The following is a 22,393-nucleotide window of genomic DNA, read 5'->3' on the forward strand; positions in this document are numbered from 1 at the left end:
ATGCCAACCCACTGGCTGTGGCCACAATAATGCTCGCTACCTTAGAGACAGATGTGAATGGATGGGGGAAAGGTGCATGAGAACTGTAGGGAGAGGAGGGTGCTGATCCTCATCGGCGTGGGGGTACTTAAGAAGTGACGTAAGTATGCCAGTCGCACTGGTAGCATCCCAACAATGCAGTGACAATGCAGCAGGTGTGGTGACTCACTCCTGCAACCTTAGCACTCAAGAGGCTGAGGCAGGAGAATTGCTATAAGCTCAAAGGTGGGCTGTCTAGCCTGGGCTATAGAGTGAGACCTTGTCTGAAAGAACAAATAATAAAGAATCTCTCACAACCAAAGCAATCCCCTTTTTAAAGGTTTTATAAAGAAAAACTTCCCACAGGGTAAAGTGCTTGAGATGCTAGTCTGATTACCTGAGTGCAATACTAGGAACCTAATATTTATATATTAGGAGATATATGGATATATATATTAGAAAGGGGGGTGAGATGTGCTGGTAGCTTGGAGTGTGCTGCATGGCAGAAATATCAAGAGATGCCCTGCTTCAACAAGGTGAAGAAATAGAACAAACTTCCAAAAAGTTGTTCTCTGACCTCCACAAGTATACTGTGGCATGCATGTCAAACAGCACACATATGCACACACACACACACAGATACATCATACAGACACACACACACACACTCCCCAGTTCTAGAAGTGGAAAGCAGGGGCACAAAAGCCATAAGCTCCAAGCCAGCCTAGGATATGTATGCAGTGCATTTGAGCCAGTCTAGGCAATATACATAGCAAGGCTGACTCTCACAAAATAAAATAAAAACTTTAAAAGTTGTGTAAAAGCAAGTTCTACAAAGATTTGTCAAGCCTGTTTTGTTTGTTTTCCTAACCGGTTTTATATACTCAGTCCATACTTGCAAACAAATGATCACTGACATGACAAATAATTTTATGTTTATAGGATGATTATTTTAATTGTTTTTCTCGCCATCCCCTTCTTATTTTGCTTATATTTAGGGAATAACTGGATTACCAGGGTTTGCAGGTCCTCCTGGACTTCCAGTAAGTAATGAGAAGTGTATGTGTGTCTGTGTGTGTGTGTGTGTGTGTGTGTGTGTGTGTCTGTGTGTGTGTGTGTGTGTGCATGTGTCTGTGTTTCTGTCTGTGTGTCTGTGTGTTTGCATATTTCTATGTGTGCATGTTTGTCTTTATGTATGCATATGAGTATGTGTGTGTAATTGTATGTATATGTATATGTGTATTGTGTATATGTATATGGGTGTAATGTGTATAAGTGTGTAATATGTATGTGTACTCTCACTCATGCTTATGTAATAAAGACATTAAGATACTCACCCAAGGAACCAGTTTTGATACACTCTTTACAAGAAGAAGCTACACTCCAGGACTGGCCATGGCAGAGTGTGGCTCTGTATGATATATGAGCAGAACTGAGTTGAAGCAATAGATTAAAGAACAAGCAACGCATCTAACCTCTGTGTCTATCTTCCCCCATCCCACCCGCCAATCTCTTGCTCAGAGGAACATGTCCCACAATTCCATTTTCTGTTTTCTATATTTTTGTTTTATCTAAAATACCCACACCTTATCCAACAATCTTTCTCCTAGCTAATGTGTTTTATTTAAACTATATCTAAAAATCTACCATTTAAACTTGTTATGTGAGCATTTAGGCCACCATTTCTAGCTAATGGCTTTTTCAAATCATCCATCATTTCCCTTGAGTCCTGATGTTTTTGCCAGATCCTGAGCCTTGTGATGCTGCCTCTGTCTTTGTCAGTGAGTCTTGCTCTTTTTCTAGGGCCTCCCAGGCCACCCTGGGCCTCGTGGGCTGGCTGGTTTACCAGGATGCAACGGATCTAAGGTATGTCCTGCTTGCACAGATGGCCAATGAGAGTGTTGCTGAATGACTAAGTCAAGGTGAAACCAGACTGAAATGGAAGTCGACTTTCCGGGAACATTCATTTAGTCAGGATCCACGGCATGGTTTTGAGTAGAAATTACTTCCTTTCTCCTTCCATATCCTTTTAAGGGAGTTTTCCAGTCAGCTCCCACAGACTCTCAACTACTTGCATCAGAGGTTGTAGATATCAAAATCAGAGACTAAAGCATTGAGTACAAAGTTGGTGTCTGGAAAGGAAAGTCTGAGATTGCAGGGCCCACTCCCCACTTTTTTTGTCCTAACTGAGCCCTCCTCTCCCCTAGAACAGTGGGACAAGTGAATGAATTACTAAAGCTCCAAGAAGCAGCAATTAAAAAGTTCTTGGCGCAATTAGGCTGCCGTTTATGCACAATTTGAGAAGCAGTAGACCCTGATCTTATTCGCAATTAAGATAACGGGTTTCTGGCCCTCTGCCTTCTGTGATCAGTAGCCATCAGGAATTTGAATTGGTTTGCCTAGATTTGTCACTACAGGGTTGGGGGAAGACACTGGGATTGTCATGAGCCATTCTAGCACAACTAAGAGTGCTGACAAACTTCTCATGTCTTCTAGGGTGAACAAGGATTCCCGGGCTTTCCCGGCACACCAGGCTATGCAGGGCTCCCAGTAAGTCTGCATCTCTAACTCCATATCACAGACGTAGATTACGAATGAAAGTAGTCCATTCCATGTGCTATGAACATGCCTCTCAGGATATTGGAAAGGCTGAAATTTTATCAGACACCGAAGAAAAACAAAGAAAGAGAGAGAGAGAGAGAGAGAGAGAGAGAGAGAGAGAGAGAGAGAGGAAGGAAGAGGAAATGAATTATAAGATCAAATTTAGAAATGAAGATTTTGTTTTACATTTGATCTTTTCACATAAAGATGTAGAGTAAGCATGCCGGCTGGAGGAGAGGACATGAGGTCAAGATTCTAGCACTTCAGAGTGAGAGCAAAGAGAACAGGGATTTAGATGTCAGACTTTACTCCAGCAGGCAACTTCTAAGTCAAGGGGAATGAACAGAAAAAGGAGAAAAAGCCCCAATGGCAGAGAGAAAACCAGAAAGAGTGTGGTGTGGAACTCCTGAGGAAGATGTACTTCAGTGAAGAATGGGACAGCCCGATGCTGCCAAGAAAGTCTAATAACACAAGGAATGGTGTCTTGGTCTTGGCATCATGAAGTCATTGCTGACCTTGGAAAGCAATGTTTCCATGGCAGGAAAGAACAGGGAGGCCTATCTGGAAGTGAGGAATGGGTGGGAGAATAGGATGCAAACTTGCAGGCAGGATGAGAGAGAGACTGGTTGTTTTGGATGAAGGCAGAGATGATGAAGAAACCATTGGAATGCTCGGATGTGCAGACTGGAGCATCTTAAAAGTGACTCACAAGAATATTATGGGGCCAGGAAACAGAGTAGAAACAAGGTCAAGTATATGGATTGTTCAACCTCTAATGGCTGATATGTTGCCTCTTTCCTAGGGTCCTGATGGCTTGAAAGGACAAAAGGTGAGTCCTTTTTCAACTACTGTGATGGAAGGTCTCTAACCACACATATAAAAAGGACTCCAATTAATTCATGAAATATAAACATTACAAACAGACATCATAAACCAGGTCGTTGGTATAGTAATTCAGATGCCACAGAAATTAAAACACAGCACTTTCTCCTCTGGCTGTTGTCATAGATAGGTCTGAGGGCCAATTATGTCATCTTTTAAGGAAGGGGGGTCTAGGGGAAGGGAATTATTCTCATGTTCCAGACTCCATGTTCTAGGTCAAGAATTGCTACCAATTTGGGTGTCTTGGGAAATGCTTTGTTGTTGTTGTTGTTGTTGTTGTTTTGGTTTTGTTTTGTTTTGTTTTTTTGAGACAGGGTTTCTCTGTGTAGCCCTGGCTGTCCTGGAATTCACTCTGTAGACCAGGCTGGCCTAGAACTCAGAGATCTGCCTGGCTCTGCCTCCTGAGTGCTGGGATTAAAGCGTGTGCCACCACTGCCCAGCGGGAAATGCTTTATTATTCCTAATAAATTGTTAGTTGTAAAAATTAGTACAAACGATGGAGAAGGGGCTTGTGATGTCCCACCCCTACCTAAGAATCTGCAAGCTGCTAACGGTGGCTGAGGAAGGAGAGGCATTTTCCTCAGTAGTAGTAGCTCATGCTTCTATAAACAGCATTCAGTCATGGTCCTCTAAGAAACCTTAATTACATTCACCGGCTCACCACACACACACACACACACACACACACACACACACACACACACACACACTCACACACACACAAAGGGAAAAGAAGAGAAAGACATGAAAGTAAGCTATGGGGGAGATTTAATCAGTGGCAGAGGTGAGAGGGGGACAGGAGTAGTGAGAAGTAAAGATGAGTTTTATCTGCATTATATATACAAGCACATAAACATAATAATGAAACTCGTTATGCATCATTTATACATTTTTAAAGTTTTTTTTAATTCTTCAAAGTGCATTTTTTAAAACACTTCTCCAAGTTCATACCTCCCAAACCCTCTCATCTTTGAGGAAGTTTAACCTTCAATAAGTGTTTACGGGGGAGGGGTTGAAAATATAATGTTGATTGGTGTTGATTACTGTCTCTGCTATTAAGGGTGAGCCTGCTCAAGGAGAAGACAGGGGATTCAATGGAAAAGGTGACCCTGGGCCTCCAGGGGTTCCAGGCTTCCAGGTACTGTTGTACTCAAAAGGAGTGGTCAGTCATCTTCATCTTCATCCTCAGATTACCCCTCCCTCCCTCCCTCCCTCCCTCCCTCCCTCCCATCCCCTCTCCTTTCTTCCCTTCCTCCCTCTTACCTGCCTGCCTGTTTTTCTCTCTTCTCTCCCAATCCACAGTCTTTCCCCCTTGGGTGTTATTCTAACATTGACCTCATTAGGAGAAGGAACATGTTGTTATGCAAAAATGACATTATGTGTGTGTTTTAACTTCTTTGGAAGTCTCTGTCACTCAGCTCCTAAACCTAAGAATCCTCAGAAAAGAGTTCTACTTGTTCTGTACTCACTGAAACCATGGGTGGGCATACACCATACATCAACTACCACTTAAAACTGGAGTGTTAAAGAACACCCTGGTTTCAATATTTACACATTATTTTAAAGAGCTTTATTGAAGCGTAGCTTCCCTCCTCTTGAACACTAACCAGTTTGCTTCACTAGCTCATCTGTAGCTGTCCTGGAGGTATTCCATCATAGATTCAGCGAGACACAGCTTTTTGGGGGTTGTGTATATTTTGTGATTCAGAAGGCCCCTTGGGTAGATAAACTCTCTAATTGCAAATTTTCAGGCTGATTAACCAGAGGTAACTTAACTTAGTTCAGAGTTAATGGTGGAGATCTCGGAGAAAAGACTGTATATTTGCCTCAGTGAATCAGAGTTGGAGTTGGACCTATGGATGTACTCATATGGTGACCTAGGCTAACTGATGGTAAACTGTGACGTCTGGCTAGGGGCAGAACAGTCGTAGGAATGTGGCCAGGGGCTGGGATAGGCTTCTGAGCGGCATGGAAAGGGATGGGTCTTGATCCTTTGCTTAGGAATCAATCATGCAGAAACGAGAGTGGTGACCCAGAAACATAGGGGTCTCCTGTCACAACTTCTGTAAGCTATTTACTGGGCAGCGCTGAAGACAGCACGATGTATTTATGTAAGAAAGGTTTCTTAAATGCTAGTTATATGACAGGGTTATTTCTAGGTATAGTAGCAAATGCTGAGAAAAATAATGCAGCGAAGGGGGATAGAAATATCAACCTGGAAGAAAAACCTTTGGGTAGACTGAGAGGAAGCCTAGGGCTACCGTGGCATAGTCAGTTAGCTGAGACACTGGTCCAGCAGAGAGAGCATCCTTCTGAGAGGGTCAGGCACAGAGATAGGAGGCAGAAAGAAGTGGGTCATATAGGTAGAAGGAAAACTAGGCAAGAGAACTGCAGGAGGGGACAGCTCTAAAGAAACACAACTGTCCAATACAGAAAGGGAGGGAAAGACAGGGAGGAGAAAGAGAGAAAAATCCCTGAAAATTGTCCCAATAAAGAAGAATTACTGGCCATGCCCCTGTATGCAGTAGCATCAGATGTCCCAGGCATCTGTATCTGATAGCAGTATGTTTGGAACATACTGTAGTCGTTTGCAGTCACTTAGAGGGGAGGCAATTTGCTCTTGTGATTTCCTTAATACATCACTGTGTCTAACTTTGGCATTAATTGACAAGTACGTTAAATTCACTCTTTCTCTTTCTTTTGTAACTTCAAGGGTTTTCCGGGACTCCCAGGTTTTCCAGGGCCTGCCGGTCCACCAGGACCTCCGGGATTTTTTGTGAGTATGAAGTCAAGGCTGTTACGCACATTGGTGATAGCAGATGGTTTTGAGCATTCTCTGGTTAGCTGAGAGTCCTGCTGTAACTTTTATTTATTGCTTTTTCTAGGGTTTACCAGGAGCAATGGGACCCAGAGGACCCAAAGTAAGTCTAACTTCCTAATTTGTAACAGTCAGAGCACCCTAGCCAGTCCAAAAAGTCTAGCTTACTTCTTTGAGCAGAGCACAGTGAGTACCTCCTTGGGAAAACAGGAGCACCCACAGGAAAGGGGACAGGACCAGCAGTAACTTAATCCCTGACTCAAAACAATAGAAGACAGCAAGAGTTTCTAAAGCATGGGTTTCCAATTCTGGTAACCCTGCTTTATCCCAATTCTTGCAATGGGCTGCTTTGCAAGATCCATGCAATCTACGTGACTAGATGAACGTTGACTTCCTTGTAATCTTTAATCTGAATGCTTCAGGTGTTTCTACTCAAAATTCAAGCTGTTGTTTCAGGATAAAAAATATTGAGTGGAGCCTCACCTGGCCAAGGAACTATTACTAAGCACAGTGTTCCTTACTAATATTACTGACCTGATGTAAACTTCCCAGTGGGCTTTCACGGTTATTACTTCATCATCAGATGCACACAAGCAGTCTCTCTGTCCCTCCCTTGTATTCCATACTTAGCTTTTCTGATGTTAATTTCAGAATTTTGACATTCAATTACTCATCTTGCTTATTTTTAGCATGACAAATTAGGGCATCAGGAAGTGAAGCAGCACAGGAAGTTAGGTAGCTAGGAAGCTAAGGCTCACCAGGAAGTAGCCAGCCAATAAGATCAAAAGCAGACAATGGCTTAGTTGGGAAACTTCTCTCTGGGCTGGCTTCCACTCCTCATCCCCAACACCTCTGTCATCTGTTATCCTCAGTAAGTCTCCAGTTTCCTGTACCTCAAAACCACCACTTTTGAAAGAAACACATCGCCTTTCTGTAAAAATAGTAAGATAACTTTATGATGTCAAAACTAAGACGAAACTACAAGACTTCCCTTACAAGGACTGGAACTTTAATGAGCTCCAATTATTCATATTTTTTAAGCATAGTGGTTGTGTGCAGGGGGGGAGCGTTTCTTTTGCATAACAGAAACAAAATATCCAGAGGCATCTGAAATAGCCCAGAGTGGAGAAAAAAAAGATAGCAAACCAGAGAGCTCTGGAGAGAATAGTGGACACAGTAAGATTGCCAGGCAGTGGTGGCACATGCCTTTAATCCCAACACTTGGGAGGCAGAGGCAGGTAGATTTCTGAGTTCAAGTCCAGCCTGGTCTACAGAGTGAGTTCCAAGACAGCCAGGGCTACACAGAGAAATCCTGTCTTGAAAAAAAAACAAAAACAAAAACAAAAACAAAACAAAAAAAAAGCAAGAAAGAAAGAAAGAGAGAGAGAAAGAGAAAGAAAAAGAAGAAAGAAGATAGCAAGAGATAGCTGGGAGGAAGGGAGGGAGGGAGGAAAGGAGGAAGACACAGTACACTTTGTCTTTATAGAGAGAACAAACAGGTATCTGGGAAGAGGAAAGCCTTGGGCGGTGAGCAGGGCCAGGGCTATTGTGGGGGGCTGGAAATAGTAAGCACTTATGAGAAGGGACTGAGGGAGCCTGAGGGATGGCTCTAATAGGAAACCAGTGCTGCATGTCAGTGGAGCCATATGTCCCCTTCTGGGGAAATGACTCCTTTGGGAGACATTTCACACGTATCTGAGAGATTCTGGCTTCTGTCTAACTTCCAGAGATCCTTCTGTAGTACAGCTTCGCTTCCTGAGACCTAACAATAGCATCTCATGTTTTCTTTCAGGGCCACATGGGCGATAGCGTGATAGGACAAAAAGGAGAAAGGGTAATGGACACACGGCAGTATGTGTGAGTGGGTCAGAAAGTGTGAGCTCCCCACCCCCACCCAGTGCATTTGCCTCTGGCTCATTCACTGGCCATGTTGGAATGAGCACTTTCATTTGCTGTTTTACCGTGTATGGGGCAGAAGAGAAAACAGACCTTTGAGAGAGTGGAGCTGATGATGCTGGGGATGATGCTGGGGGTGATGCTGGGTAGGATTCCTGGTATCTCTCATTCTCTGCTATGCATGTCTTTAGGGTATGAAAGGATTAACAGGACCTCCTGGGCCACCAGGAACAGTGATTTTTACACTCACCCAGCCATACAACAAATCGGTAAGGTTGTAGTTCTGTGACTGTGATTGTGCCTTTGTTTCTGGAAAGACGTCTAGTTGAACCTTTCTTTTTTTTTTCAAATTTTTTATTGGTTATTTTATTTATTTACATTTCAAATGCTGTCCCCCTTCCCGGTTTCCCCTCTGCAAATCCCCCACCCGATCCCCCCTCCCTCTGCCTCTATGAGGGTACTTCCCCACCCACCCACTCACTCCTACTTTATGACTCTAGCATCACCCTAAGCGGGAGTATCGAGCCTCCACAGAACCAAGGGCCTCCCCTCCCATCTTCTGTTATATATGTGGCTAAAACCATGGGTCATGCCGTGTGTACTCTTTGGTTGGTGGTTTAGTCCCTGGGAGCTCTGGGGGGGGGGGGGTCTGGTTGGTTGATATTGTTGGTCTTCCTATGGGGTTGCGATCCCCTTCAGCTCCTTCAGTCCTTCCCCTAACTCTTCCAATGGGGTCCCTGCATTCAGACTGATAGTTGGCTGCAAGCATCCACATCTGTATTGGTCAGTCTCTGTCAGGGCCTCTCAGGGGACAGCCATACTAGGCTCCTGTCAGCAAGTGCTTCTTGGCATCCACAATAGTGTCTGGGTTTGGTCTCTGCAGAAGGGATGGATCTCTAGGTGGGGTGGTCTCTCATTGTCCCTTACACAGTATGTGTGGCTCTGATCCAATAGGATGGCAGTGACCCACAGGCAGAGTAGAGGAGCACTACAATCTAATGGGACCCTTTGCATGGCCACTGTAACCTCACCTAGTCTTCACTAAGAACACTACTCCATGTCCTTTTGGACATGGATTGCTTTTTGTTCCTGTACTGGGATGGCTAGGAGGACCAGGATATGGAGCTGAACTGAGTGCTTAGGAAATGAGTACACAGTACCACACCAGCCTGTACTTGGAAAGTCTGGAAGGGGAAGGAAAGAATTCAAATAGTATTGAATTAATGGAGAAGCTCAAACTCCCCTCTTTGAAAATTATACTTAATTGCTTCGGATAATAATTTAGTTGAGACATGATTTAAATATAAAATATGCTTTTTAAAAAGTATACCCCATGGGTTTTAATTATAACTAGTCTTTAACAATTTTTGTAGAATGATATATAGGCCATAATATTTCTTCATTTATGATCAACTGGGTGGCTTTTCAATGTTCACTTAGTTGGACAACCACCACCTCTGCCAATCTTAGAATATTATCTTTCTACTAAGAAGAAGCCCTATAACCACCATCCAACTGTACATAGTCTAAATGACCAGAATAAAACTAAAGGGAGTTCAGAGAAAACATGGTGGGATGTAATATGAAAAAAAATTCAAATTGAAAACTGGAACAAATGGTCTGAAGAAAATAATTTAATTCTTCGGAGACCATTAGTGTAAAGTAAATTAATGAGATCTAAACTATCATTATTTTAAAATTGATACTTTTGGGCTGGAGAGATGGCTCAGTGGCTAAGAGTGCAGGCTTCTCTTCCAGAGGTCCTGAGTTCAATTCCCAGCAACCACATGGTGGCTCACAACCATCTGTAATGAGATCTGATTGATGCTCTCTTCTGGTGTGTCTGAAGACAGCTACAGTGTACTCATACAAATAAAATAGATCTTTAAAAAAAATGATACTTTTTATGTTTACAAAATCTATATCTTAAATACTTGACCTGGTGGGAAAATGAGTTGGAAAAACTAGTGTCCTCAAAAGGATACAGATACTGGGGGAGGTAGAAGGTGACCAACTAAGTGGAATAATGACTCACATGCACCTGCGTCAAGTCATCATGACAGCATCCGAACAAGAAAGTGTTATTCCAATAAAAGCAATTTTAATGTGTTAGACATGAATGTGCTATAATAGAAATGAATGTTCTGTAATAGAAAGTTGGTTCAGTAGGTAAATAAATATAATAATAATGTAAATAAATATTATGTAATTTTACCACTGGGATACTTTTTTTTTTTGCATTCCCAGCCCACGCTTTATTGTTAAAAACATATACACACAGGTATAGAGATCCAACTCACATAACAGTTTCTTTCCCAAGGGATCAAATGTCTTCCCTGCTCCCCCAAGATGCATAGATTAAGAAGCTGCCTTTTGGAGTGCTTCAAATACTCAGTGACATTCTTTGAACATCATCTTGTACACTTTTGGCACCAGTGACACCACAGAAGGTACACAGAAAAGCAACCAACAGCAACTCTGCCCTTGAAAGACAGGAAACAGGCTATCAAGTAGATTATTTGAATATTCTTGATCTTTTTCATTCCATAAGGGGTGGATTTAAGGTTAGTTCCCAGACTAGTACTGTTGTCTAAGGGTTGACTACATATGGAAAGAATACTTGTCTGATCTTTGGGATGGGGGTGCTGGTGCCAGGGATCAGATCCAGGGCCCAGGGCCTCTCCAGAGCTACCTCACAAGCACAAAACCACATTTTAATTAAGGATATCGCACAGCTATATATATATATATATATATATATATATATATATATATATATATATATATATATATATATAGCACAGCTTCCCCAAAGGTGATGAAAATGTTTGAAAATCAAAACTAGTCATAACTACATCCTGACCTTATAAAGTTTAGAAGTCTGAGCTCTAACAAATACCAGATGATGTTTGGTTTTTCCTGTGTTATCCATTTCAATTTACCCTAGCGGATGATTAGGGGCAGGGTTTAGAAGAACACTGGCCTAACACCTTTATTGGCTGGCAGATGTGACAGTAACTGACAAAGTAGATTCCTATAGGGGATACATAAAGGATACTTCTTCGGTTAAAGGGTACAACAGTATTAATGTGAGATCATGTATAAAAATCAGAATGATGGGAAACAAGAAGAACCACTGGGCTGTTGTCATGAGGCCCAGTGCTGGTTTTCAGGCCTCATTTCACTGGACAGAAGGTATTTCTAAATGGGACTGGTCTCATCTTACTTGGTTGGTTTGTGATAACGGCCTTGAACTGTATTTATGGCAGGACTTCAAGGGAGAGAAAGGAGATGAGGGAGAGAGGGGTGAACCCGGACCTCCTGGACCCTCGGTAGGTCATTTCCGTCCTTTTGTTCCCATGAGACATAAAACAGAACTTTATTTCATATGTTAAGGATATTGTTATTCTTTGACAATTTCATACATGGCTACATTGTATCTTGGTTATATCCACCCATGACTTCCCTCTCCACTCCTGCCCCTCCTCTGACCATGTCCCCGCCCTTCTGACCACACCTCTTCCACCTGCATGCCTTATTCTTTATCAATAACACACTGAGTTCAGCTAGGTCAATCCTCGTCTTTATTTTAATGAATGTTCCACCTTTAAATATTGATATTCACTAAAACACAAAGCCCAGGAATGTTATAGAACTATTTTGCAGCCAATTCTAGGTGAAACCTCTGCACTATTTTGTATGTGTGACCTACCTATCGCACTGGCTTTTGAATATCCATTTTAAAGTAATTCTTATAATAAATTTCTCTTTTAGATTATTTAGTTTTAAATATGGCCAATAGAAGGGACATATTCTTAATCAATTTAAAAATTAGTCATTTCTAAAGCATTTCATAACTCTAATTATACAGGGGCCACCTGGAGACTCCTATGGATCAGAAAAGGGTGCGCCTGGAGAGCCTGGTCCTCGGGTAAGGTGGCAATTCAGCAGCGTGTGCAGCCCAGGAAAGGCAGAGCTTGGGGCTCTTTGGGTTACAGAGTAAGGTGTTCCAACTAGCTGTGGGACTGTTTGTTTGTTTGTTTGTTTGTTTGTTTGTTTTAATGCATTTAAGTTTTGGTAGGTGCAATTTATTTTTTAATCTGGAAAGACTAAAACAGGCTCCAGGGACTTCAGAAACTGAAACTTGGGGCAGGACTCTCTTCAGCTTTCTTCTGATCTTCTCTGGACACGAGCAAATGATGCTCGTCAGTGAAAGGGGGGAGGAATGAGGTAGAACGTCAGCCAACTTTAGGCTAATGACATTTAAGAAAAAAATTACAATCATGATCCCGTGCGCACAACACACACACACACACACACACACACACACACACACACGTACGCAGAGATTCAAGATCAGATTGACCTAGCTTGCTCATTGGTCTCGCTCTGTAGCATATCTATGGCCACAGGGGAAAGGTCCTTGATTGCCTAGGCAGTGAACTCCTGTGAGTGACAGCTCATCAGAACCAGTCAGAGTGAAGACAGAACACTCCCACGGGAAATAGGGGAAAGTCTGTCTATAAGTGGGATGATGAGAACACAGAACACAGAACTGGGCAAATGGGGCCCAGTTCTGCCGCTCAGCTCCATTTGGCAAAACTTACACAGATATAGCATATAGAAACTCTAAAAAGCATGCGTTCAGGAGGAGAAAGTAGAGTGGAGATATTCAAGGAAAATGATTCCGTCTGCCTGATTTTTACTCCTATCAGAAAGGGTTCATAGCATAGGATTTCATCTAAAAATCATGTCTGCTGAGATACCACAATGTTTTAGATACATATAGATACATATATATTTAAATATTTATCTAGGATTTAAGAAATTACATTTAAAGCAATACAGTTCAAACGCTTCCTTCTTTCTAAATTCTTTATTTACCTCTCTGCTTGATGCTTCCCTGGCTCCCATAGACATAAACTCCACTCAAGGTTTAATTAACATCCTCTCTCTCTCTCTCTCTCTCTCCCTCTCTCTCTCTCTCTCTCTCTCTCTCTCTATCTCTCTCTCTCTCTCTCCTCGTTTTGACTCTAACCACTGATCCTGCCTGCCTTCCACCTTCTACCTTCCTCGGTAGAAGACACCCATTGCTGTTCAATGATTGGAAGTCTTACCTTATAAAATCCAACAGTGAGGGAGCTCCCTAAGGCTTTCTTGTCCTGTGTTTAAAGGAGACTATACCATAGATGTTTTCTATGTCTATTGAATTTGATATGTTTGTTAATTTAAGTGTTTTTGTTTTAGGGCAAACCTGGAAAAGATGGTGCCCCTGGCTTCCCTGGCACTGAGGTAAGACATGCCTCGGTAGCAGCGATAGCCAAAGAAGGTTAGCTGAGAGTCATCAGGAAGTTTCAGCTTTTAAAAACTATACTTGCTTCTATAGACCCACTGTGGAAAGATAAACTGAACTCACTTAAATCAGCAAGACCAGTACTGCATGGTCTTCTCAGACATGGTGGCCACAGAAGCTGATCTCTCAGAGACGGTGTGAATGCCCCAAGCTGAGAGGTGTGGTTAGTTGGAGGGACAGGAAGTGGTTAGTTTATGAGTACAGATGTTACATTTACTTCCAGGCACAGTCTCACAGTAAGGCAACTATAATCAGCACTGGTGTACTGTCTACTTGAAAATAGCTAAGAGGGTTTTTAACTCTGTAATGAAATCATAAACAATTGCAGGGATGGATATGCTAGTCCCCTGCCCTGATCAATACACCAAGAACACAATCTAATAGATACAGTATGGTTGTATCTATCACCACCAGTGTGATCTGGAAACATCCATTATATACCAGATGTTTGTACAGCTATTACATGTTGACTTTGAAAATAACCTTTAAATATTTAAGAGCTAAATAAGTTCCGACTGCACATACTTCAGTGCAAACACAACTGACTCATGTCTTCTGGTCTGCTGTCCTTTTTATCTTTTTCTACAGGGAGCCAAAGGCAACAGGGGCTTTCCTGGGTTGAGGGGTGAAGCTGGCATTAAGGTAACATCCCACCTTTAGCCTTTCCCAACTGGTTGGGCAGTGCCTATGTTAGTTGACATTGAGTTGGAGTAAAAGTTTCAAGTCTGTCTTCTGAGGTTTGCACATATAATGAAAGCTGTCGGCATTGCTAAGCTTGTCATCTGCCCAGCTGGATGCTGCTCAGATATTCCTACTTGATCCCAAAGTCACTCCTGGAAAACAGGTGCAAGTCCCACTTCACAGACGAGAAGGTTGTCTTATGAGGGGTACCTATCACCTGCTTTTGCAGGTGCTCCTCCTTCCTCACCGATCCCTTCCAGGCTGTCTGATTCATTCCTGCAAATTTCAGTTTCCTGTAGATTTTTTTTGTTGTTGTTGCTTTTCATATCACTTTTGTTTATTTATTGCGGGAAGGCACACGAACCAGAGTCCACTTGTGGAGGTCGGAAGACAACTTGTGGTGGTTGCTTCTCTCTTCGACCATGTGGGTTTGAGGAACCAAACTTGGATAATTAGGCTTGGTGGCAAGCCCCTTTACCCAACTGAGCCATCTCACCTGCCCATATATATTGCTTTAAAAAAATTTACCGTGTTTTTATTAACCAAGTATTGAGAGTAAAAGCTGTGACTAATTGGTGAGGAATCCAAGAAGATCACCAAATGAGATGTTCTCAGTTTCAGGCAATGACTCAATAAATATGTGAAGCAAGAATTATTGATAGGGACCAGACATTCTGAGAGTCCTGGGGAAAAGCTTCCTCTTCGTGGGTCCTTTCCTCTGCCTCTATCATTGCTGGTTACCATGGTGACGTCTGTGCATTTGTAAAGCAAGCTTGGGGACTGTTATGTTAAACAGATTTCCCCATGGAGTAATATAAATTTACTTTGCTGATAATTGATAGTAGTCTGAAAAGAAGTGACAGACCTTTGTAGTCTTTTTAAATATCACATTTCTTTATGTGGAAATGCTGGAAAGTAAAACAATAATGAGAATTAAAAAAAAAAAATCTTAGCTGTTATTTGAACCTAAGGTTGGCTGGCTCAGGACTCTCTAGTGCAGAATCGCTCCCTGTGAGGGGGTTTTCAGAAAAGGCTCATCCTTAACAGGAATCCATCTGGGTCATGTGTCCCTAAAAAGTCACAGTCAACTAGTTGTATAGTTTATACCACCTGCTTCTGATATGCTGTAGATGTTCACAAATAACTCACATATGCCAAGATAGATGTTCAGGTTCAAAGTTTGTCTTTAAATAATATCCCTGGGAGAATTTTGGATTGCCCTCTTGAAACAAAGGAGGTCGGGTACACTGGGCTTTAACTGAAACCCTAGCCTGGCTACCCTATAACTACAATCTGTGTGACAATGTGGACGGACGTGGGAGGCATGTGACCATGGGTGGCAGTTAAAGGAGAGCTGTAGAACAGGCTGGCTAACTTTCACTTCTTCCCAGACTTGAAAGACAAAACTCGTAGACGATGGCTCTCCAGGAAGATGATTTCAAGGCAATTACAAACCGGGGAATCTGGTGTGAATATTACACCTAAAGAGCACTACCTTACTAGTAATTTACTGTGCAACCTTGCATTTGGTTCTTTACCTATGCTATTCTGATCCTGTATACTCACCTGTAACTCTCTTTCAATTTAGGGAAGGAAAGGAGACATTGGCCCCCCAGGATTTCCTGGTCCAGTAAGTGTAACGAGAGATAATGATATCAAAAGTTCTTCCAAGTTCTGAGCAAATTTTAAGTCACTATTTCTCATTAACTGTTATAATTAATATGAAAGATTTACATTTACATCTTGGCAAAGCAAAAATTAGTTATGGTCATTATTTACCTATTTGACAATGGATAAATATTTTGTTTTTGTTATGTTTGGCCCTTAAAATGCACTAATAGTCTGTCTTGAACTCTGAACAAGAAAAATAAGCAAACAAAACAAAAAGCAAAACAACAACAACAAAATATGGCCTAGTCTCAGTTTACCCAAGGTGACCCTGTGTCCTCAGGGTGGAATAAAAAGGCTGCTGCTGAAGGCAGGTAGGGTACTGAGGAATTAAAGAGCTTGTTCCTTCTCTTTGCATGGCCCACTTTTCACAGCAGGCAGCCAGAACTCAGCCATAGGTTTAGTGCAGGTCGTCAAGGACCAGTCCCTACAACCCATGCTCCATACCCAGAGAGCACTGCCTGGCCCGATGCAGACATGAGTATGATGATACTCACAAGAAGGATGAGAGTGACTGCTGGCTCTCAGGTCTGACATCTTCTCACTTCTCCAAAGCAGTTGGTCTCATATCCAATGTGCTGAGCAGAGTTTCTGTGTCTGGTTGTACAGCCTGTAAAAATGGCCTAGGATGTCATGGGGTTCATTTTGTTAAAAGTGTAGTTCTCAAGGCTGGAGAGAGGGTTCAGAAGTTAAGAGTGTCTACTGCTCATTCAGGAGACCAGAGTTCAGTTCTTAGCACCCACACTGGACAGAACATAATCATTTGTGACCCCAGTGTCAGAGGTTCTGAAGCTTTGAACACTTTGGGAATCTACACTCGCATGTACACACACACATATACAAACACACACACACACACACACACACACACACACACACACACACACAGTGGTCTGCTGAAGAGATGACTTAACAGTTAAAAGTACTTATCCTTGCAAAGAACCTGGGTTTGTCTCCCAGCACAAACATGGTGGTTCCTAACCATTGGTTACTCCAGTTCCAGGTTATCCAATGTTCTCTTCAAACCTCTGAGGATCAGGCACATGAGTGGTACACATACATATATGCAAGCAAATACTCATATACATAAAATAAGTCTTTTTTTAAAGGCAGTTCTCAGACCCCCTTCACCAAGCTACATAACTTCACTCTACATAACTGAATGAAGGTGGGTCCCAAAAATCTGTATCTTTCTATTTCAGAGGCAACTCACCCCCTCCCCAAAAAGAGCTTTCATGGAACTGCTAGGAAATTTTGAATGGCTACTTTTCTTCTATGACATCATAAATTAGAGCAGAGTCAAATACCCCACCAGTGCACACATAACATTGTAGAATTTATGATGATCACTATTATGGCCTTGTCACTGATAACGTTGGTGAAGTACCCTACCTGCCTTCACTGATAACGTTTGTGATAAATGAGGATTAAATAAAGGTTCTTGTTACTTTGCTTTTTAAGTCAACAAATATACAAATGTGTTAGTTTAGTCACATCATGTTTAAAATATACTTTTAGGGGCTAAGAACATAGCTCAGTGGTCCAGTGCTTTTTAGGCATAAGGCCCTGAGTTTGAGTCTCAACCAGAAAAAAAAAACCATTTTTTAATGTAATTAAATTAAATATAGTTTCTACCTGAAAGCCCATAAACTATATGGTACTATCAGAAAGGTCACCTTTGTCTATACATCTATTCACTGGTATGGGAATGACTTCCGAATAACTGCTAATATAAAAACCTTTGAACTTAGATAAACAAGGAAATTCTCTTTTCGGCCAAAATAAAAAGACTGAAGTAAGTGGAGTTGGCGAGCATTCCACCCATAGCTCTCCTTCCTATTTATTCTTTGCCTTCTCCTTTAAGACAGAATATTATGACGCATACCTGGAAAAGGGAGAGAGAGGAATGCCAGGCCTTCCTGGGCCCAAAGGAGCCCGTGGCCCACAGGGTAAGACATATTTCTTCCTAAAGCCTTTACCATCATGGTTCTTTCAAGATGATGAGTAGTGTTTACAGAACTATGACAGTTTCCAGGTGAGGAGGGAAGAGGAAGTCTTTCTTTACATCAGTGGAGATATTTTTTGTGTTTCTAATTTTTATATTTTACATGAGAATTTTGTAAGTGGTACACCTAAAAAGTTGAATAATAACTACAATGATATCGCCTTTGAATTTTAAAGTGAACAGGGGAACATCTATAATTTTGCAAGCAATTAACTGATACGATGTGTTCCCAGGTCCAAGTGGTCCCCCTGGAGTCCCTGGAAGTCCTGGTATGTCTGTGTTTCTTTGAATACTGTCCTTGTACGTTCATGTTACTTATCAAAGAAAAATTTTCATTGATTGAAACTAAACAGAGTTTCTAGCTTCTTGCTGGTTATATTTGTGGCCTACGTTGGAAAAGTTGCAGGTATTGAAACAAACTGATGAAGTAACTCTCAATGGTTTAAGTGCAAGCATATAATTGTTGGGTATGAGCCGAGCCCTGATCCTCAAAGGTGGTACAAAGATACAGAACACTGATGTCACAGCAAGTAGACTGGTTGAAAGTAATTATTTTCATTATATAATACAAGGTACAAAGATACTTAAATTATACTTTTCCTGTAAAGTTGTTGTTGTTGTTTGATTTGGTTTGGTTTTTCAAAAAAGAGTTTCCCTGTGTAGCCCTGGATGTCCTGGAACTCACTCTGTAGATCAGACTGTCCCAGAGCTCAAAAATACACCTGTCTCTGCCTCCTGAGTGCTGGGATTATTGGTGTGTGCCACCATACCTGGTACTATTTTTGTAAAGTTTTACATTTTTGTCTCTGAGCCATTTGAATGTTTACCTTCCAGAAGATAAAGAATAGCATTAGACGTGGATTCTTAAGAGCCCATCCCCAGTAACTGTGCCATGTTCTTTTTAAAGGAAGAAAATGTAATAGATACAGAAATCGATAAGTATTGTGCCTATATATACCCACTACATACACACATGTATATACACCCACATAGACACTGTAACGGTGGGCATCTCCCAAAGATGGAATGAGCAACAGAGCATTGTTTTAGACATCTGGATAAAGATTCAAGACTTCCTTCTCCATTCTAGACCCCTAAGGAAAGCATAGCCTCCTTTAAGAAGATAGTGAAGTGTATGCAATGATGACACCATTGCATACACCAGCAAGATTTTGCTGAAAGGACCCTGATATAGCTGTCTCTTGTGAGACTAGGCCCGGACCTAGCAAACACAGAAGTGGATGCTCACAGTCAGCTAATGGATGGATCACAGGGCCCCCAATGGAGAAGCTAGAGAAAGTACCCAAGGAGCTAAAGGGATCTGCAACCCTATAGGTGGAACAACAATATGAACTAACCAGTACCCCCAGAGCTCGTGTCTCTAGCTGCATATGTATCAGAAGATGGCCTAGCCAGCCACCAGTGGAAAGGGAGGCCCATTGGTCGTGCAAACTTTATATGCCTCAGTACAGGGGAACACCAGGGCCAAGAAGTGGGAGTGGGTGGGTAGGGGAGAGGGCGGGGGGGGAGGGAATGGGGGACTTTTGGGATAGCATTGGAAATGTAAATGAGGAAAATACCTAATAAAAAATTAAAAATAAATAAAAGAAGACAGTGAACAGAAAATCACAAGATTCTGAAGCAGATAAGCATCAGAAGGATTTGGCTTTAGGCTCCACTAACAACCCCAGCTGGAGTCTCAGCTGGTATGGCAGTGATAGCGCTCTTTTTAATAGTTTAACTGTTTATGAGGCAGAAGTTCAAAATTGAAGCAGTGCTGACTTAGAGTTGGGTCCATACCGTCTAACTTAGCATCTGTATGCAGATATGCCTGCCTTCCCCATCCTTTCATGGTGGGAATACATTTTAATTACAACTTGTTCTTTCTCATTTGGGAGCACCAAAATTAAGCATCCTCTAATCTCGAATTAAAATAATAAATCTACAGAATAGCACCCATGCAAGAACTTTTCACAAGTCCTTGTATATAAAGCTTACATCACAGCTCAGACTCAGTCTTGGCTCCTTGTAATAACTCACATAAGTCATCTTGTGGGACTGCTTTTACACTTTGTCTTAATATAATAAAACATAACAAGGCCACCGAGAAAGAAAGGATATACATGGTTTGGATTTATATGTTTTTATGTAGTTTTCAACTCTTGTAAATAAGAATTTATCATTCTATTTTGAACTGAAAAATAAACATATTCATCAGAAGAAAAATTAAAACCTTACAAATGGCTCTTTCTTCCAAGGACTGTCAAGGCCTGGCCTCAGAGGACCCATTGGATGGCCAGGCTTGAAAGGGAGTAAAGGAGAGAGAGGACCCCCTGGAAAAGACACTGTGGGCCCTCCTGGACCCCTGGGATGTCCTGGCTCACCAGGTCCACCAGGCCCTCCAGGACCTCCAGGATGTCCAGGTAAAGATATAAAATGGGCTGGTTAGCTTTCTGTTTCCCTGTGTTAGCAGCGCAATAGAACTTCCAATGAACAACTACATCCAGCTCATCTATACTCAGGCATAGGAGCATGGGCCTGTAGTACAGTCCTAGAAAATAGAACATAAAACAACAATGCATCTTTGTAAGAGCTGGCCAGCCTGTGTCTTCTCAGTTGTAGATAAACTTCTAAAGGCTCATCTTCCACCAGAAGGATGGAGGAGATGCATGTAAAATTATATGTGTATTTAAAATGTGCTTTTTGGAAAAGCTCAAATAAAAATTAATGGAGGGTGTCTGCATGCGCACCTGTGTATGTGTGGTGGTGGTGGTGTGGGTTTTACTGTTTGTTTGCTTTGTGTTTTATCACTGTTGATAATTGAATCCAGGACCTCATGCATCTTGTGTGAATCAGACATGCACTCTAACCATTGAGCTACATCCCCAGACCTCCCCCTAGGAATCCACAAACACACACACATACACACACACAAACAAAGAAAAAACAAAACAACAAACAAAACAAAACAAAAACAAAAACCCTGATCTCTGATGGTGTCTTTTCCTAGGTGACATTGTTTTTAAATGTTCCCCTGGTGAGCATGGAATGCCAGGTGACACAGGACCTCCAGGAGTTCCAGGACTTGATGGACCCAAAGGTAAAAGCCCATGCCCATCACTGCTTCTCAGCATTTAGCCCCCAGTCAGAAAATGACTTCTTTTCCAAACAAATTACCTAGAAGTATTCACCTATCTGTCAATTGGCAGTCCATTTAACCTGCAGTGAATTGCTGGCTAAGCCTAAAGTGAGAGTCTATCCTACTTGCATAGGGAAAAACTGAGACAGTGGATGCTTCATGAAGATTCTTGGACTTTTCTCTCTCAGAAAGTTTCAGCTCACAAGAGCATATCATATATGAGATTGTGAATTGACGCAAACAATGATTAGTTTCACAATATCAACAACAACAACAACAAAACTGTTTAAATAACGGCTGGTGGGTGGGGAGTGCCTGCCCTTCCTGACTACTCTGTATGGCTGGCAAGCAACACATGCACTGTCCCACTGCAGGAGAACCAGGCAGTCCATGCACCGAGTGTCACTGCTTCCCAGGGCCCCCTGGAGTCCCAGGATTTCCAGGATTAGATGGTATCAAAGGAATCCCAGGTATGGACAACTTGCATGAAAAGGTAGCATTGTAAGGACAGAAAATAAGTGTACTGAGACATTTAAGAGAGTATTAGGTTGCCTAGCTATCATAATGAATTTAAAGAGTTCTGAAGAAGTGTGTTACCATGAAGTCGCCCAAAATCTCATAAGCCTGCTATTGTTTCCATGTTTATTTGGGTAGCTGAATTCTTGCAAGACTCTTACCCGCTGGGGCTGGAAAAGAGAGTCCTACACGGACTTGCAGATAGAATAAGGAAATGACCTTGCCAAGGACACAGCTCTTCCAGTCCCACATCTGAGAGACTCGGGGACATATACAGTATTCCAGTGCAATGAAAAATTAGCAGCCATGTATGTCCGCAGCACTGAGAGAGACAGTGCTAAGGAAGCCAGAAGGGCACATTCAAGAGCCTGCTAGGCCGTCTCTTCTAGCCTATTGTACTCTTCAGAATTATATGCCCTTTTTCATGAGAAACACATCATCAGCCATGTTAGCTTTCCATATCTAAGACAGATAGGAGACTTGCACATTTGGAGAGCTAAATATCTAGAGATACTTGCCTAGCATTGATGACAATACCTAAAAGTTGGAAACACAACCTAGAAGTCTAAAAGCCACAGTTAGCTAAAACACAATGGATAGGCTAGCTGGATAATAGTCAAAGAGACTTTGAAGTGAATCTATACATCTACATTTATTTGCATGTATATTGAATGACTCTAAAATAGTGTTTATATAAAATAGTGTCCAGAATTTAGTGACTATTATCTTTCTGATGGTGGATTTGCAGTTTTCGTCATCTTCTGTGTAATTTTCTTTCAATGAGCATATATAGGAAAAATCAGTATATATGTCCTT

At 41.8% G+C, this 22,393-nt stretch overlaps 1 protein-coding gene across 1 annotated transcript in view; it reads left to right on the forward strand.

Annotated features, from left to right (window-relative positions):
* The window catches only part of Col4a3 (collagen, type IV, alpha 3), a 135,139-nt gene that overhangs the window by 61,819 nt on the left and 50,927 nt on the right, over nucleotides 1-22,393 (forward strand). Inside the window, exons 5-23 of the mRNA NM_007734.2 lie at nucleotides 1,017-1,061; nucleotides 1,822-1,884; nucleotides 2,515-2,568; nucleotides 3,422-3,448; nucleotides 4,562-4,639; nucleotides 6,215-6,277; nucleotides 6,387-6,422; nucleotides 8,112-8,153; nucleotides 8,407-8,484; nucleotides 11,485-11,547; nucleotides 12,087-12,146; nucleotides 13,463-13,507; nucleotides 14,157-14,210; nucleotides 15,838-15,879; nucleotides 17,782-17,866; nucleotides 18,156-18,191; nucleotides 20,181-20,345; nucleotides 20,933-21,022; nucleotides 21,436-21,531. Of these exons, the coding sequence (NP_031760.2) occupies nucleotides 1,017-1,061; nucleotides 1,822-1,884; nucleotides 2,515-2,568; nucleotides 3,422-3,448; nucleotides 4,562-4,639; nucleotides 6,215-6,277; nucleotides 6,387-6,422; nucleotides 8,112-8,153; nucleotides 8,407-8,484; nucleotides 11,485-11,547; nucleotides 12,087-12,146; nucleotides 13,463-13,507; nucleotides 14,157-14,210; nucleotides 15,838-15,879; nucleotides 17,782-17,866; nucleotides 18,156-18,191; nucleotides 20,181-20,345; nucleotides 20,933-21,022; nucleotides 21,436-21,531 (1,222 nt within the window). The remainder of the gene's footprint in view (nucleotides 1-1,016; nucleotides 1,062-1,821; nucleotides 1,885-2,514; nucleotides 2,569-3,421; nucleotides 3,449-4,561; nucleotides 4,640-6,214; nucleotides 6,278-6,386; nucleotides 6,423-8,111; nucleotides 8,154-8,406; nucleotides 8,485-11,484; nucleotides 11,548-12,086; nucleotides 12,147-13,462; nucleotides 13,508-14,156; nucleotides 14,211-15,837; nucleotides 15,880-17,781; nucleotides 17,867-18,155; nucleotides 18,192-20,180; nucleotides 20,346-20,932; nucleotides 21,023-21,435; nucleotides 21,532-22,393) is intronic.

Source organism: Mus musculus, chromosome 1 (assembly GCF_000001635.26).
Source record: "Mus musculus strain C57BL/6J chromosome 1, GRCm38.p6 C57BL/6J".
In the NCBI taxonomy this organism is placed as follows: domain Eukaryota; kingdom Metazoa; phylum Chordata; class Mammalia; order Rodentia; family Muridae; genus Mus; species Mus musculus.